Below are 18,403 nucleotides of genomic sequence, written 5' to 3' on the forward strand. Positions count from 1 at the left end.
TTTTTAGCTTTACTCAGTAATTTAAAATACATATTTCATAAAAGGTTTTGTAAAGTTACAGTAACATGCAGGGTGAACATAACAATTTACTCAATTGTTTGAGTGACACTCAATCGAAATAAGCAAGTAACAACAAAAGATGCAATGACGTTATTATGCCAGTGAGCGGCAGCAGTGCATTCAAGCGTGACTAATGTGCAGGAAAAACGAAGAAGAAGAAGCGGCCGCCATTTAATAAAAAAAGAAAGCGAAAACGAGGCTGCAGTGGGAAGAAACCCGGAGGTAGAGGATCAGCATTGTAAACATTGCAACAACATGCTGATGCTTGGTTTGAAAGTGCAGATGTGGTGTAAACATCACTTTAATATCATTTAGTTAAGTTTAATTTAAACAATTAAACACATATTAGACATCAAACTAAATCACTAAATCATTTAAGAGTAATAAAGCTTAAAGCTCCTAGGCTTCAGTTCATGACACCAGGTAAACACCGTGGGGATGCTTCCCTGCTTTAGCCTATGTAACCCGGTGAGTGATAAAACAATGGCCGAAGTGTTGTCTGCTGTCCCAGTTCTGAAATTTTTTAAAATGTCCATTTCCCGCTAACATTTAAGCGCCGTTGAGCGCATTCTTAAACAACAGTGATTTGGCATTTTTAATTTTTATTTCAGTACCAAAATTTAGTATCATGACAAGTCTAATATAAAAAATCTTTTTATTAACTTGAGTTTGATAAATGGCATCTAAAATGTGTGTTTGGGAAAGAAAACGTTAGCTAACTAGTGCCATTTCCCTTAACTTAGCTAAAAATGAGGTCCGATATCTCTTTTTATTTTCATTATCCATTCAGAACAGACCTTAGGGTCACTCGGAAAGCGGTGATATTGTATATTTGTGTCACTTTCTCTTTGGTGATAAGACATACAGCCAGGTAGACAACAATATGCTATTGTCGACGCAGCTCTTGTTTGACTCCAGGCAACACATGCGGGTTTCTTCCCACCGCAGCTTTGCTTTCGCTTTAAAAATGGCGGCCACATGAAATCAGTCTACAGATGACAAGCCAGAAATCATTAGCTCAAAAAAGTGTAACAGTGTCATGAGAAATCGAGTCCCCACATGAGAATTGGGTCTGCCTATAGAACCGTGATTGATCCTATTGTTTCACTGGAGTTGTAATCGGTATAGATTGTAGCACTTGATTATAAAGTCCAGTATTACAACTATAAATTCTATGAACTCAAGTTATAATTTATATAATGTAAAAAGCACAACAATGACCATGTCATTTCACCATTATAATGACATTTATAAGCAAAAGTGCAAAAACAATGGCAAAAGAAAACACATAACAGCTGGAAAAAAGCAGGGATGCAGCAAAATTAAATTTCAGAAAATTCTGGATGCACTTCAACAAAACCGAAAATGTAATAATTAGTTATTATTTTTATTAAATAACAACATATAAATTTGTAGGACTTTTTAAATTGAACTCAATAACTTAACTATACAGATTTTAAAAAACATAAGCAAATTATGCAACCCATTTTTTTTGACAGTGAACATTATTTTATCAGAAAAGAATCACAATTGCAAGCGCACAATTACAAGTGCTTTACCGGCGCAGCGTAGACTTTTTAGCTAATATTCTCAGCGAAAAAAGGAAAAAATTTAAGGAAAAAAACACAAACAGCAAAGAAACAATAATAAACAAAAAGCAAAGCAAATAAAATAAAACTAAAACTTGTACAAAAAGTAAACTAAAACACAGAAAAAGGCTAAGCAGCAAAAGTAAACAATGAAAAAAAAAATCACAAAAGGGCAAAGAGATTCAAAACCAAATTAAATAAAAAACAAGTGAAATCAATAAAAAGCAAAAATGCAAAAGTATGCAAAAACAGCAGAGTATGAAACAAAAATAAAAACAAAACAGCAAAATGCAAAACACATCAAAACAAAAAAGCAAAACCCAAAGCAAAAAACAAACAATCAAATAAATAAAGAAAAACCAAATCAAATCCCGATGGAAAGCAAAGCAAAAACAGAAAAAGTAAATGAGCGTATGAAAGTAAATCTTCGCAGGCCAGAATAAAAACTTACTGCGAGGCCCTGAACCAGTGTCGAAATAGGAAAAGAGGTTGTCTAACTCATCCGGGCAGAAGAGCGATTCCCGTCTGAACTTTCTCTCCAGAGCAGCAGTTGCTAAAAGTGCAAAACAATTAAAATTTCAATGATGTGTCAGATAATTATACAATTAATTTAATTGAAAAATTTAATTATTCTATAATACTATTGCTTTATCAGCATGGTAATTTCAAAAAAGTCATTCATTCATTTTATAGTATTTGTATAGAGACAGATACAGTAAATGAATGAAACTGAGGCAACTGAGTCATGCACTTGGTCAATTAAATAAAACCATAGGAAATGAATGAAAAAAGCTTGATCGTGATTGGTCACCTGAGGACAGGGTTGCTGGAGATGCACTGCCTGGATCCTGCCTGTATTTGCGGTGTGTTTTGGGGACGGTTGTGGCACTGTTGTGCCTCCTGCACTTTCTGGAGTTCCAGCGCCGCTCAGATTTCCTCCCGCCGTTCACCACAACCTCACCCGTCATCATCTTCTTCAGAAACTTCTTCTCCACATACTTCGCCTTAATCCAGGCCTCCTTTTCTTGCCTTGAAAATTGAGGTGGTAATTGAACATTAGGGATGGGTATGGATTCAACTCGGTTAAAAATATTAACTGAAAAAAAAATGTATACAGCTGAAGTCGGAATATTTCGCCCACCTGTATACTTTTACCCAATTTCTGTTTAACGGAAAGATTTTTTTCAAAACATTTCTGAACGTAATAGTTTTAATAACTCATTCCTAATAACTGATTCATTATATATATATATATATATATATATATATATATATATATATATATATATATATATATATATATATATATATATATATATATATATATATACAGTTGAAGTCAGAATTATTAGCCCCCTTTTGATTTTTTTTTCTCTTTTAAATATTATCAAAATGATGTTTAACAGAGCAAGGAAATTTTCACAGTATGTCTGATAATATTTTGTCTTCTGGAGAAAGTCTTATTTGTTTTATTTTGGCTAAAATGAAAGCAGTTATTAATTTTTTAAAACCAATTTTTGGGACAAAATTATTAGCCCCTTTAAGTTCATTTTTTTCCCAATAGTCTACAGAACAAACCATCGTTATACAATAACTTGCCTAATTACCCTAACCTGCCTAGTTAACCTAATTAACCTAGTTAAGCCTTAAAATGTCACTTTAAACTGTATAGAAGTGTCTTGAAAAATATCAAGTCAAATATTATTTACTGTCATCATGGCAAAGATAAAATAAATCAGTTATTAGAGATACGTTTTTAAAACTATTATGCTTAGAAATGTGCTGAAACAATCTTCCCTCCGTTAAACAGAAATTGGGGAAAAAAATAAACAGGGGCGCTAATAATTCAGGGGGGCTAATAATTCTGACTTCAACTGTATATATATATATATATATATATATATATATATATATATATATATATATATATATATATATATATATATATATATATATATATAATGTATGTAAAGTGCATCCGGAAAGTATTCACACCATTTCCCTTTTTTTACATTCCAAAATGGATTAAATTCATGTATTTTTTCAAAATTCTACACACAATACCCCATAATGACAATGTAAAAAAAACAGTTTTTAATTGTTGCAAATTTATAAAAAAAAAAAAAAAAGAAAAAAAAAGCTGAAAAATCACATGTACATCAGTATTCACAGCCTTTTTCAATACTTTGTTGATGCACCTTTGGCAGCAATTACAGCCTCAAGTCTTTTTGAATATGATGCCACAAGCTTGGCACACGTGTCTTTGGGAATTTTTGCCCATTCCTCTTTGCAGTGCCTCTCAAGCTCTATCAGGTTGGATGGGAAGCGACGGTGTACAGCCATTTTCAGACCTCTCTAGAGATGTTCTATAGGATTTAGGTCTGGGCCTTTGTCCTACTGGAAGATGAACCGTCACTCCAGTCGGAGATGAAGAGGCCTCTGAAGCAGGTTTTCATTCAGGATGTACATTGCTGCATTCATCTTTCCCTCTATCCTGACTAGTCTTCCATTTCCTGCTGCTGAAAAACATCCTCACAGCATGATGCTGCCACCACTATACTTCACAGTAGGGATGGCATTAGCCTGGTGACGAGCGGTGACTGGTCGTAACACCTGGCATTCACTCCAAAGAGTTCAATTTTAGTCTCATCAGACAATAGAATTTTGTTTCTTTTGGTCTGAGAGTCCTTCAGATGCTTTTCGCCAAATTCCAGGCGGAGAAGGGCTTCCCCCTGGCCACTCTATCATACAGGCCTGATTGGTGGATTGCTGCACAGATGGTTGTCCTTCTGTAAGGTTCATCTCTCTCCACAGAAGAACGCTGGAGCTCACAAAGAGTGACCATCGGGTTATTGATCACCTCTCTGACTAAGGCCCTTCTCCCCCGATCACTCAGCTTAGATGGTCGGCCAGCTCTAATAAGAGTCGTGGTGGTTCCAAACATCTTCCACTTACGGATGGTGGAGGCCACTGTGCTCATTGGCACTTTCAGGGCAACAGGAATTTTTCTGTAACCTTCCACAGCCTTGTGCCTTGAGACAATCCTGTAGAGACAATCTGCAGACAAATCCTTTGGCTTCATGCTTGGTTTGTGCTTTGACATGCACTGTGGACCTTATATAGACAGGTGTATGCCTTTTCAAATCATGTCCAATCAACAGAATTGACCACAGGTGAACTCCAATGAAGCTGCTAAAACATCTCAAGAATGATCAGTGGAAGCAGAATGTAGCTAAGCTCAATTTAGAGCTTCACGGCAAAAGCTGTGAATACTGCTGTACATGTGATTTTTCAGGTTTTTTGTTTTTAATCACTTGATTTTTAAAATCTTTTTTCACATTGTCATTATGGGGTATTGTGTGTAGAATTTTGAGAAAATTAATTAATTTAATCCATTTTGGAATAAGGCTGTGACAAAAAACAATTAGGAAAAAGTGAAGCGCTATGAATACTTTCTGGATGCATTATATATATAAAGTTGAAACCAGAATCCCCCAATATCTGTTTAAGGAAGAGATTTTATTCAACACATTTCTAACCATAACAGTTTTAATAACTCATTTGTAATAACTGATTTATTTTATCTTTGCCATGATGACAGTAAATAATATTTTACTCAATATTTTTCAAGACATTTCTATACAGCTTAAAGTGACATTTAAAGGCTTAACTAGGTTAATTAGGTTAGATAGGCAAGTTAGGGTAAATAGGCAGTTCTGTAGACTATCGATAAAATATATAACTGAAAGGGGCTAATAATTTTGTCTTTAAAATGGTGTTTAAAAAATGTAAAACTGCTTTCATTCTAGCCAAAATCAAACAAATACGACTTTTTCCAGAATAAAAAATATTATCAGACATGCTGTGAAAATTCCCTTGCTCTGTTAAACACCATCTGGGAAATATCTTTAAAAAAAAAGAAAGAAAAAAGAAAAAACAAAGGGGGCCTAATAATTCAGACTTCAACTGTATATATATATTTTGCTCAGCATACATGATTACACCCCTCACAAATCTCTCATTTAAATTAGTCAATTCTATAGGAAGCTTTACAACATTATAATCTGGAGCTTATCTAACAAAATAACTTATGATAACGGTCCAAAATTAAATTAGTACAATTACGTTTATTTGTTAGATAAAACTATTAAATAAAACATTTAAAAAGAGCAAAATTCTAGAAAAACAAACAATTATAAAATTTTGTTGAAATCTTGTAGGTTGTGTTTTTTTGCTTGAATTTAGATGTATTATCTTTCCATATCTAAAGATGTTCTGTGACTAAAATATTATTTTAATAAATATCTATTTTAAATAAATCTGTTTTTTTTAAATGCAACAAAATATATTACCCATATTCACTGAGAAATGCATAAAAAATATTAAATATAAACATATTTTCAAAATGGGGTGTACTCGATTATGTTGAGCACTGTATATATATATGCTCATCCCTGTTGAACGTTCAGGCTGATTAATAAAGAAAGCCACTAGTGTTTGTCATCATCATCATCATCAGTCACCTGGAGCTGTTGGGTGCTGGTTTCTTCAGGCCCTGCTCTTCACAGCTGCCTTCATAGATGTGGTTGATAATACTGTTCCCCAATTCACACATCAGCTGCATGAACACAAGAGACAGTGTCAGAGTGTGTTTGCTCATGTCACAGGGAAAAGGTCATTGAAGAGAGATTAGCAGGAGAACAGACCTTCAGTAACTCCGGTTCCCATGAGTCCAGAGTGAGAGAACGCACTTTTGAACAGTGAACTCCCAAACTCCTGACAACAAAAGCAAAAACACTAGTCAAATCATTGATCTCATTGCTGGAGCACACTTAAAATTCCTGTAAAATCAAAATACATTTTTTAGATGTTAGTATCAGTTAGATTTAAGAATTTCTATAAGCAAAACAGAGACAAAATTTACATTTAAAGGATATAAACCTGAAACCTAGAAACAGGTAAAGCTTGCAGTTTGTTACTTCTGAAGTTCCGCCTAAATGGATCAACGATTTTTTTGACATCTTCTCATACTTCAGTTTCTCATCAGATCTTCTGACCAATCAAATGCTCTCTAGTATCTGACATGCCCCGCCCCTTTCAAGACGTTTCTCATTTGCTTTTCATTTGATCTCAACCACTCTCACTGGCACAGCTGTGATAAAAACAATACGCTATTGGCTATTTTGTTTAAAGGGAAGGGGCTATCGTATGTCCCGCCATGTCTTCATGTTTCAGTTGAGATTACGTGAAACACTGAATAATAATTGCACATTTCAGAGGAGTTCACAAGACCTTTGAATATTTGAGTAAAACTATTATAGTTTTATTATAATAAACTGTTAATAATTTATACTTTTGAGCACTGGATGGAATATTAAGTATACACAAATATCCCTTCAACGCTGTCTGTTATCTTGGATACCCGTCACTGTGCATTTTGGGATTGCTTGCTTCTCTAAGTATGTATAAAATGCCAACATAATGGAATGTCATTGTACATGCAAGTGTGCATTAAATACATTTTCTAAAAACTTGTATTATAATTAAAATGACAAGAAATTAATTATTATATTATAAAAACTTTGATTATATTAATTGCAACGTATGCAGTTTTATTGATGCAAGTTTTGTGATAGTTAAATAATAATAATTATTATTATACTAATAATAATAACAATGATATCAATAATAATAATTTTAATATTAATTTTCTAATCAATTACAATATTAATAAATATTATTTGTGATTATTTAAAAAAATATGTGTAATATTTTATGTTTATTATTTTAAATATTATAATTCAATATAGCAGTTTTATTAATGCCAAACTGTTTTGCGATAGTTGAATAATAATAATCAATAATAATCAATAATAATACTTTTAATAATAATTTTCTACTAATAAATAAAAAAATATTATTTTAAAATATCTGTAATATTTCATGTTTATTATTTTACATATTATTATTAAACAAAAATATTATTATTAACATCTTTACAATTATTATTATTATTATTATTGTTTCCATAACTATTATTATTATTATTATTATTATTATTATTATTATAAAATTCTATTAAGCATTTTATTATAAAAATAAATGTTATTAATAATAACTTATTATTAAATAGTATACTAATAATAATTATTATAATCATAACAACAATAATAATGATAATGATTTTTACCAATAATAATAAGAACTAGTTTAATTTTATTTTATAACATTTATTATAAAGATTATTTATTATTTATTATATTGATTATTAAACAATACATATTATTGTAGCAATTTTTACAATTATTATTATTATTATTGTTGTTGTTGTTTACATACATATTATTATTATTATATTATTTTTAAAACATTTTATTCTAAATAATAACAACAATAATAATAATAATAATAACAATAATAATAATAATAATAACTATTATCATTTAATTGTATTGTAATAATAATAATAATAATAATTATTATTATTATTATTATTTATTATTATTAGTAATAGTAGTATTTAGTAATTACGTCAAATAATTGTGTAATTGAAAAACTCAAACAACAATAAAACAATTATAAAATAAATTACTATTATTATCAAGTTATAGGTAAATGTTTATGCTAAAAAGTATTAGTAGTATAAAAATATTCTTGTATTCTAATACCTACATTTTTTTCTTGTAGTCTACTAGGATTTTGTATAAAAAAATCTAAAATTGAATATTTACATTTCAAACATTTATAAAAAACAATAAAATAAACAAACAGCATTCTAACCAGGGGCAAGTGTCTGACCTGATCTGCTGATGTTCTCCAAGGTTTTTTCACCGTTCAGTAAAAACCGAAGTCAGCACTGGGACGACTTGAGCGTCTCCAGAGAACATGTGCTCTCTCAATAAAAGTGCATTCAGTTCACTACAACAGTCTACTTCCTGGCAACCCAGTTTACATGGAGAACATGGTGAGATGGCTTAAACAGCAGCACAGCTCATGCTTTAACACAGATAGGTCACAATCTGACACCCAACAGGGAAAAAGTGGAACATCCATAGGAATGCTACAATGCGTTACAGCTTTTAAAAAATGATCCCCTTGCTTCTTAAACAAAATGAGCATGGCTTTACTGAAAACATTCTCATCTTTTTAACTTAAAATAAGTATAACATATATTTTACATAATCTGACATATATTAAGTAAACATTGCATTTATTATAATTTTTATATGTATTATTATTATTATTATTATTATTAGTAGTAGTAGTAGTAGTATTTTATTATCAATTATATAAAGTATTAATAATGAAAATTGTGAAATATGATTATTTTTTGTATTTGTTATTAGTTATTTATAGAGTACATTTTTGTATGACTAATTCATGCTTAATAAATATGCTAATTTATGTTCAATTTGTTATAATAATAATAATAATAATAATAATAATAATAATAATAATAATTCCTTACATTTATATAGCACCTTTTCTGAACACTCAAATCGCTTTACACATTGGGGGGAATCTCCTCATCCACCACAAGTGTGCAGCATCCACCTGGATGACACGACGGCAGCCATATTGCACCGGACCACACACCACACCAGCTGATTGGTGGAGAGGAGACAGAGTGATAAAGCCAATTATCATATAGGGATGGTTAGGAGGCCAGTGGGCAAATTGGGCCAGGATGCTGGGGTTAAACCCCTATTCTTTTTCGAAGGACATCCTGGGATTTTTAACGACCACAGAGAGTCGGAACGTCGGTTTAACGTCTCATCTGAAAGACTGCGCTCACTGAGCAGTGTAGCGTCCCCATTAATATACTTGGGGCCCACATAGATCGAAGGTTGAGCGCCCCCTGCTGGCCCTTACAAACAAAACTTCTGGCAGCAGTAATGAAAATTGTGATTATTATTATTGTTATTAATTTATTATTATTAGCCATTATGTTTTGTGATGCAAATTGTCAAAAACATTAATAATAATAACTGCTTTTATTATTATTAATATATTATTATTATTATTATTATTATTATTGCTGTTAATGGCAATGTTCTGTGTCTGGATAATAGTAATAATAATGAGAATATTATTTGCAATACTGTAAATAAAATACAATAAGAAATTTATGCAGGTTTTTTGTAATAAAATGAGTGAATAATAATGATAAAAATGTGATGCAAAAGGCTGAATAAGAAGAACAACAGTACAAATATGAAAAATGTATATATAATAATTTATATAAGTAAAATACATTTTCAGATCAAAAATCAGAATCAAATCAGATTTCAATTGAATGTATACAATATACAAATACAACTACTATTTAAATTTATATTAAAAAGTTTTTAAATAAAAAAATGCTGAATAATAATAAAAACAAATTATTATTGTCATCATTATTATTGAAAATGTTAGCAATTTATAGAAAAGTTTTTAAATTAAAACAAATAATTGAATAATAACAAATATAATAATAATAATTATTATTCAATTCAATTCAATTCACCTTTATTTGTATAGCGCGTTTACAATGTAGATTGTGTCAAAGCTGCTTCACATAGAAGATCATAGTAAATAGCTTATCCAAATTTTTGGTCTGACCCGAAGCCCGTCTTTTTTTTTCCACCAAACACCTTCTACTGTTCCAGCCATTAAAATAGACTAGACATGTATTTAATAGAAAGCGTTTTTTGTTTCATTTTAGCAGCATAATTTAGAGAGATGTTTGAATTTTTTTTTTTTTAAATGTAAGTTTTAGTTTTTAAATGACATCCATGTCCAAGCGGTGTGTGGTCCACAGTGAGTTTACTCAATTTAAAGTTGTGCATTGTGCATAACCAGTTGGCTCATCATTTAAAGTTCATTCATTTATTCATTCATTTTCCTTTTGGCTTAGTGCCTTTATTAATCAGGGGTTGCCACAGCAGAATGAACCGACTACTTATCCAGCATATGTTTTACACAGAGGATGCCCTTCCAGCTGCAACCCATCTCTGGGAAACATCCATACACACACTCATTCACACTCATACACTACGGACAATTTAGACTACCCAGTTCACCCATACCACATGTCTTTGGGCTGTAGGGGAAACCATAGCACCTGGAGGAAACCCACGCAAACACAGGAAGAACATGCAAACTCCACACAGAAATGCCAACTGACCCAGCAGAGACTCTAACCAGCAACTTTCTTGCTGTAAGGCAACAGCACTACCTACTGTGCCACCACGTCGCCGTCATTTAAAGTTGTCACTATTTAAAAAGTTGACCAGAAGTTTGCCTTTCCTCTAGCTTTTCATAGTTTTAAGTTTGCCATTGGCAATTTTTCTCTTGATGTTTTCCATCGTAAGTGGCTGGAAATTTCTATGTGTAAGGCATCACTGGCACTTCCTGACTGCACACATTAGATCTCAATAAATTTTTTAGAGGTTTTTTTTTTAAAGCAGGCCTAAAGCCCAATATGCATGCTAGCTATGACATACAAATTGGCCTGAAGACAACAAGTCGGGCCCCAACAGGGATCGGGCTCAAATGCAGGGCTTTAATTATTATTACAATTTTATGCTATAATAATAACAAAAATTCTATAAAAATTGCTAAATAATAATAAATATAATAATAACAACAATAATAATAATAATATAATAAAATATATTATTATAATTGTAATCATTATTATTATTGATATTATTAGCAATTTATAAAATAAGTTTTAAACCAATGTATTAAATTAATTTAATGACTATTATTATTATTATTATTATTATTGATAATATTAGCTATTTATAAAAACGTTAATAATAAAATAATACAATAAATTATTACTAGTGTAATAAATTCATTCATTCATTTATTTTCTTTTCGGCTTAGCACATTTAATAATCAGGGGTCGCCACAGCGGAACCGCAAACTTATTCAGCACATGTTTTTACACAGCGGATGCCCTTCTAGCTGAAATCCATCACTGGGAAACATCCATACACTCCTATTCACACACATACACTACGGAAAATTTAGTTTATTCAATTCATCTGTACCGCATATCTTTGGACTTGTGGGGGAAACCGGAGCACTCGGAGGAAACCCACGCCAACATGGGGAGAACATGCAAACTCCACAGAGAAATGCCAACTGACCCAGCCGAGGCTCGAACCAGTGACCTTCTTGCTGTGAGTCGGCATCGTTACCCACTGCGCCACCGCTTACTAATGTTATCGTTATTATTATTAGCAATTTAGTAGCAATCAGTTGTTAATAAGGTGTGCTGATATAGTGTGTGTGTTGACCTGTGAATGCCGGAGCACTCGATGCAGAGCAGGACGCCCAGGTTAATGCTGGCCCAGCGTGGCTCCGTCTGAGCACAGTCACAGCACTGCTGATTCCCCGGCAGACTGAGGATCCTCTGCAGGATATTCTCTCCTCTGACGCTGCGCTCGCGCGATTCACTCGCTGAGTCTATACTGCTGATGGAGGGAGACGCCGTCCGGTCCAGGCGCTGAAAACACACAGAAAAACAAAGACTCATATCAGCTTTATATGGCAATAATAACAACACCATAGACTAGTCTGAGGCGCTTATGTGAAGCTGTTGTTTTTAACTGGTGAATTAGTGCGAAAGAAAAATAAACAATTGTTTTTGTTCATCTAAAAGGTTCAGATGTCTTCAAATGGTCTTTTAATTCTGTTTACATTGATTTGAGTTAGAACAAACAAACTGCAAAACGGTTATAAAACTTAAAATTAACTGTTAGCTGGAGTTTTATGATTGGATATTATTTTTATAATATTTATAATAATAATAATAATAATAATAATAACAATAATAATAACAATAACAACAATAATAATAATAATAACAGCAATAATAATAAAAAAATAATAACAACAACAACAATATATATTATAAAAAATTATGAATTATACAAATATTCATATTTAATATTTATATTAATATTTATTCATATATATATATATATATATATATATATATATATATATATATATATATATATATATATATATATATATATATATATATATATATTAACAAGCGTTCTTATAATTATCCAATTTTTTTGCAAAACAATTTAGCATAAATACTGCATAATTACATTGTCAATGACATCCTTTATTAATATCCTTTATAAAATTGGATATTATTATTATAATTATTATGATGATGATGATTATTATTATTATCATGATTTATCATAAATATAATAATCAAAACAATAATAATAATAATAATAATAACTATAATATTTAATAATTAATAACAATAATAGACACAAATAATACCACTAATTATACATTTTTTAAATACATGAATTATGCAAATATTATTATTTATTCAGATTTATATAAAACAAGCATTCTTATATATATTCTACACTGTTTATGACAAAACTATTTAGCATAAATACAAATACATGCATAATAACATTGTCAACGACAATAATGTAATACAGTGATGTGATGCTGACAATGTAATGAGGATCCTTATGCAGGTCTTTATTGATAGGATGGTCGAACAAGCAGTGGTCAAAACAGGAACAAACTGATGTACATGGGCAATCCAGAGTCGTAGTCGAAGCAAGCAAGTAGTCAAAAGGCAGGCGGAATACAGGGATAATCAAACACAACAAGGCAAGGTCAAACACGGAAATCAGGACAAGGGAAACCGCGTCGTAATCCTCACTATATAGCTACCAAGACTCAGCAACATAGTGTGTGTTTGTGCTGCTTATGTAGTGCATTAATCAGCCCAGAAGCAGCATCAGCTGTGGGAGTCTAAACAGTGGAGACTTGTAGCAGGTGTGTGTGTGTGTGTGTGTCTGTGTGTGTGTGTGTGTGTGTGTGTGTGTGTGTGTGTGTGTGTGTGTTGCATGATTGAATATGTAGTCCATGAAATGGAGGATCTGTAGTTCGAGTGAGTGTTTGCCAGCGATCTCTAGATGTTAGATCGCTGGTGATCGTGACAATTGTTTATATTAAATTCTGTACACAATTTTATCTTATTATTTTTATTATTGTATGATTTATATTAATATTATTAATTTGTTATTATTAATTTAGGACTTATCATTATTATAATTTACAAATAAGCATAATAATAATATCAATAATTAATTATTAATAACAACAACAGTCATAAATAATACAATGAATTATAATTGCTATTTAAAAATATATCAATTATACAAATATTCATATTTTATCATTATATTAATATTGATTTAGATTTATACTAAACAAGCGTTCTTGTAATTCTATATTTATTTATGGCAAAAACTATTTAGGAAAAACTGCATAATAACATTGTCAATGACGGTAATGTTTACATTATACCCCTTATACAAGAATTGTTAACAAAAGCAACAAAAATTAATAAAAATAATGAATATTATTATCATAATTAAAAAATAATAATTTTGGTCAAATTAAGAAATTTTTTTTAAATATTAAAATAGTATTTTTTTTGCTGTTTTATTGCACAGCATTTTCCTTGAATATTCACTAAAGAAGAAGTATATAAACATTAATTTCCCTCAGATACTGCTGGTAAATTTCACAATTTACAACAAAGAAACATCTTGTACTTGCTAATCACCAACATTTTAAAGAGCAAATCCTGGAATAGGGTTTTCTTTTACAACAATATAACGTAATATTATTACTAATTAACTTATTCGATGATTTTTTTACAATGTTCTTATTTAACCAAACATCTACTACTTCTTCTTTAAATAGATTTGTATCATGCAAATTCTACAAACCTCAATATAGTAGTTGTCTGGACTCTCTCTGTATGCTGAGGCAATACTGGCTTGAACAGCTTGAATCCAGGCCTGCCGGAGTTTCTCAGACTCTGCCTGCAGCATACAGCTCCTACAATACACATCCACACAATGAATACTAGACGAGCAGCTCAAAAACACTCATTAAAAGTCTTCTTGTGGAAATCTAAAACCTAAAACGCCAGCTTTTCCTGGACAGGACTCACTTGGTGGGCGACACGACTTCAAAACAGAATCTCCTCTCGATGTCTTCACATGGTTTGACGGAACACAGTCTTAAATCCTCCACAACGACAGTCAGAGAGTCCTGAGAATGATGAAGACACATTAATAATGCTGAAACTACAACGAAAACAATCAAAAGCAGTGGTCTCAAACTCAATTCCTGGAGGGCCGCAGCTCTGCTTAGTTTATCTCCAACCACTTCCAACTCACAGCTGCTTAACAGTTTCTAGTTTAGAACACCTTGATTAGTTGGATCTGCTGTGTTTGATTAGGATTGGAGGAAAACTGTACAGAGCTGTGGCCCTCCGGGAATCCAGTTTGAGACCTATGCTCTAAATAAACCCCTTTCGCCTTTATTCAGGCTCATCGGAAATATGTGCTTTAGCCTACATTTTTGTGAAAGTGCAAAACATAAAAAAAAAACGCACCTAAACATAAGTTTGACTGGCGTTTCTATATAAATGAACACTAGGGGTCAGTATGACGACACCCATTTTTGTTCCTTTTCACACTAATAATACTTACAGGGACATATTTTTGAGGAATAAAACATTACTTTCAGGCAAGAAACCCAATAAATGCCACAAAATTATTTAACCGAGTCTGAGATTTGTAATCAAATATGTTTGCCGCAACAATCTCCTTAGAATTATAATAATAATAATTTATTTTGCATAGCTCCTTTAAAGCTTAATTCTCAAAGCGCTTTACACTTTAAAAATACAATGGGAGCAGAAAAAACTGATTTTGTGTATGATTACAGAAAATTATGCAAAGGATTAAAATTATTTATACATACATATAAAAATAAAACAAGTCAGAAACATAAATATAAAACCGATCAAAAAAATATTCATACGTCTCACAAATAGGCAAGTCTAAAAAAGTGCCAACTTTTTTTTTGTGGTCAATTTGCTTGGTTGCTTATTTTGTGCGATGTTGTACTTGTGATCCAGAGCGTTTGGGTTTGAGTCCGGTAAAGCACGGTTGCACAAAAGAGGAAAAAGCTATGTAAAATCAAGGTAAATCTACATGGTTGTGCGCTTTTTTCTTATGTTTGCTTTTAAAAACACTATTTTTTGGGTTTAGGTCAGTGGCTTAATTGGTGATACGTATAACAAGGCTTTGCATTCTTGTGGACGTGAGCAAGAAGATTGTGTATCCGAAACATACAACAAAGTGTGACATATTTCAGATTCGCAAAAAATGTAGACAGCGCCCTCTTGTGGAATTTTTTCGTGCAACGAAATGTATACGAAGCAACACATTTTTCATTTCGCAAAAATTGTATACTAAGGCAAATATTTTCTAATTTTTTTGTATTACAAGTTTTCTCTGTAACACTTTAAGAATAATGGTCCATTAGTTAATGTATTTACTAACATGAACAAACAATTAGTAATGCATTCATAACGGTATTTATTCATGTTTGTCAACGTTATTTAAGTTAAATAGCGTTAGCCATTGTTAATTCACAGCACACTAACTAATATTAACAAGCACACGTTAGGATATTAATAATCCATTAGTTAATGTTGAACTTTGATTGATAAACGATTTTGAAGATTATTCATACTTTGTTTACAGTTAGTAAATACATTAACTAACATTAACTAATGGACCATTATTCTAAATTGTTACCATTTGTCAAATGTTATTTGAATGCACAAATAGTGCATTATATCCTTAAATATAAATGAATTGCATAATTTTCAGCAATGTGAAAATGTGTGAACAATTGATGAAGTCGGGTTCAAAATGTTTTTTTGTTTTTTTTTACATAGTTTTTAAGTTATGAAGATGCCAACTTCCATGATTCCAAACTACGACTTGATCATCAAACTATGACTTTATTTGTTGTGAACATGCGCTCCCTATTAGAGAAAATGACATACTGTGCCTTTTAAAAGCATATTTTCTTTAGATTAAAGCAATTAATTAACAAAAACGCTGCATTTTTTATTTAGACACCTGTCGATTTTCAGAGAGTGGTCTTTTTTGCATTTTATAAACTTTTTTCCACATTTTTTCACACTTTCGAGTTTCTTTTTTCACACTTAAGCAATTTGTGATTTTTTTATTATTATTTTTTATTTGTGAATTGTTTTATTTATTTGAAAGTGGCAAAGAAACCAAACCGAAATTCATTTGAATTTAAAATGCATGACAAAACAAGGTTTTCCCACCCTGCAGTGTCTTGCATCAAGCAGTCTGAGTAAGCACTGAATGCAGATGAAGAGCTTCTGCATTGATTAGTCAGGGAATGAGTTTGTTATCTTCAGAAAGACTGAATTGGCTGAACCAGGATTACAGTAGCAGACGCTTTCAGTGAGCTGAAGACTCACCGTCATTGATTCAGCATCAGGAATTGTGCTGATCCATCTGTTAACATGACTCTGTTTACAGTACAATATCTAATGGAGCTACTGTTTAAAATTAAAGCAGATTACTAAACCAGTCCATACCACTCTGACTTCTGAGTCTGGTTGCTGAATGTTGCTTTGAACTCACCTTTAGTTTCTTCTGATAAACTAACTGGCTGTTTTGAATGGAGAACCACCGCCTGGAAAAAAAAAGGGATATACAGGGATATAAGACAAAGAATTGGTAACTAATTGCTCTTTTTTAATATAAATTTCTGAATCTAAATAAGCTGACTTTATAAGTGCTAAATTATGTTATTTATTATAGAGTGATCAGGTAAAACTATAAGACTAAAACTATTAAATAAATAAATAAAAATAATAAAAACAAATAAATAAAATAAACATGAAATAAAATACATTTAGTCATTTAGCAGACGCTTTTATCCAAAGCGACTTACAAATGAGGACTAAGAAGCAATTTACACAACTATAAGAGCAACAATGAATAAGTGCTAAAGGCAAGTTTCAGGTCTGTAAAGTCTAAGAAGGAAAGTATTAGTAAATTTTTTTTTTTTTTTTTTTTGAGTAGTTAGTGGTATATCCAGAGAGGCAATTGCAGATTAGAAAGTGAAAACAAACATTTTATTAATTATTTTATTTTATAAAGAAACTAAAATATGTATCATTTTTATTTAGTGCAAGTTGACATACTAAAGCATCTAATACTAAAATCATGTAAGTGTCCGAACATACATAAAATGATAAACAGCTAAATATTTAGCCAAAAAGTTTCAATTAAAAACATAATATTACAAACTAATTCAAACTATTAATAAAAAATCACAAAAGTTTCAACATTGGTAAAATAACCTAATAATTATATTATTATTATTATATCATAATTATATTATTATGGTTATTTAAAACAATATTATGTGTTAAAAAGCAAACAACAAAATCATAAGTTAAAGGCACTCAAAAAGTAGTAAAAAATGTATTTTTAAAAATATTTTACTTACATTTCGGGTGCATTGGGCTTATGATTTTGGTGTTTATCTTTTTGAATCTCTTATCCAAAGAGCACAGACACATTATTTAGCACACTTTTGTTTGATATTGGAATTAAATATTATAGTATTATTTATGAATATGTTCATTTAATAATAAATATGTTCATCAATGATAAATATTTAATTAAGTGTGTTATTTTGACTAGATTTTAATTTTAGATTGCTGTCATCAGGGTAATCTTAAAAATAAATAAATAAATAAGCAATAAATAAATAAACAAACAAAAATAGATAGATACATACATACATACATTAATAACAATAATAAATCAGTATAACTAAAACATAAA

General features: G+C 30.9%; 1 protein-coding gene and 1 long non-coding RNA gene across 7 annotated transcripts in view; one reads left to right on the forward strand and one right to left on the reverse strand.

The window, feature by feature from the left end:
• The window catches only part of acap3a (ArfGAP with coiled-coil, ankyrin repeat and PH domains 3a), a 167,613-nt gene that overhangs the window by 20,535 nt on the left and 128,675 nt on the right, over positions 1–18,403 (reverse strand). For 3 of the 6 annotated variants that reach the window (XM_087307597.1, XM_087307596.1, XM_087307599.1), the window contains 8 exons: positions 17,189–17,240; positions 14,659–14,759; positions 14,432–14,543; positions 11,942–12,150; positions 6,356–6,425; positions 6,173–6,267; positions 2,461–2,678; positions 2,101–2,202 (listed from right to left, as the gene is read on the reverse strand). In XM_087307597.1, coding sequence (XP_087163723.1) covers positions 2,101–2,202; positions 2,461–2,678; positions 6,173–6,267; positions 6,356–6,425; positions 11,942–12,150; positions 14,432–14,543; positions 14,659–14,759; positions 17,189–17,240 — 959 coding nt within the window. Of the gene's footprint in view, positions 1–2,098; positions 2,203–2,460; positions 2,679–6,172; positions 6,268–6,355; positions 6,426–11,941; positions 12,151–14,431; positions 14,544–14,658; positions 14,760–17,188; positions 17,241–18,403 lie in introns of all 6 variants that reach the window. The other 3 variants (XM_087307595.1, XM_087307600.1, XM_087307598.1) reach the window with 1 other exon arrangement.
• On the forward strand, positions 3,029–5,508 carry LOC147838264 (uncharacterized). The gene is made up of 3 exons (XR_015523876.1): positions 3,029–3,077; positions 3,989–4,932; positions 5,128–5,508. It is a non-coding gene; the product is annotated as an uncharacterized LOC147838264 (long non-coding RNA).

This window comes from Danio rerio, chromosome 23 (genome assembly GCF_052040795.2).
Source record: "Danio rerio strain M-AB ecotype USA chromosome 23, GRCz13ab, whole genome shotgun sequence".
Classification (NCBI taxonomy): Eukaryota; Metazoa; Chordata; class Actinopteri; order Cypriniformes; family Danionidae; genus Danio; species Danio rerio.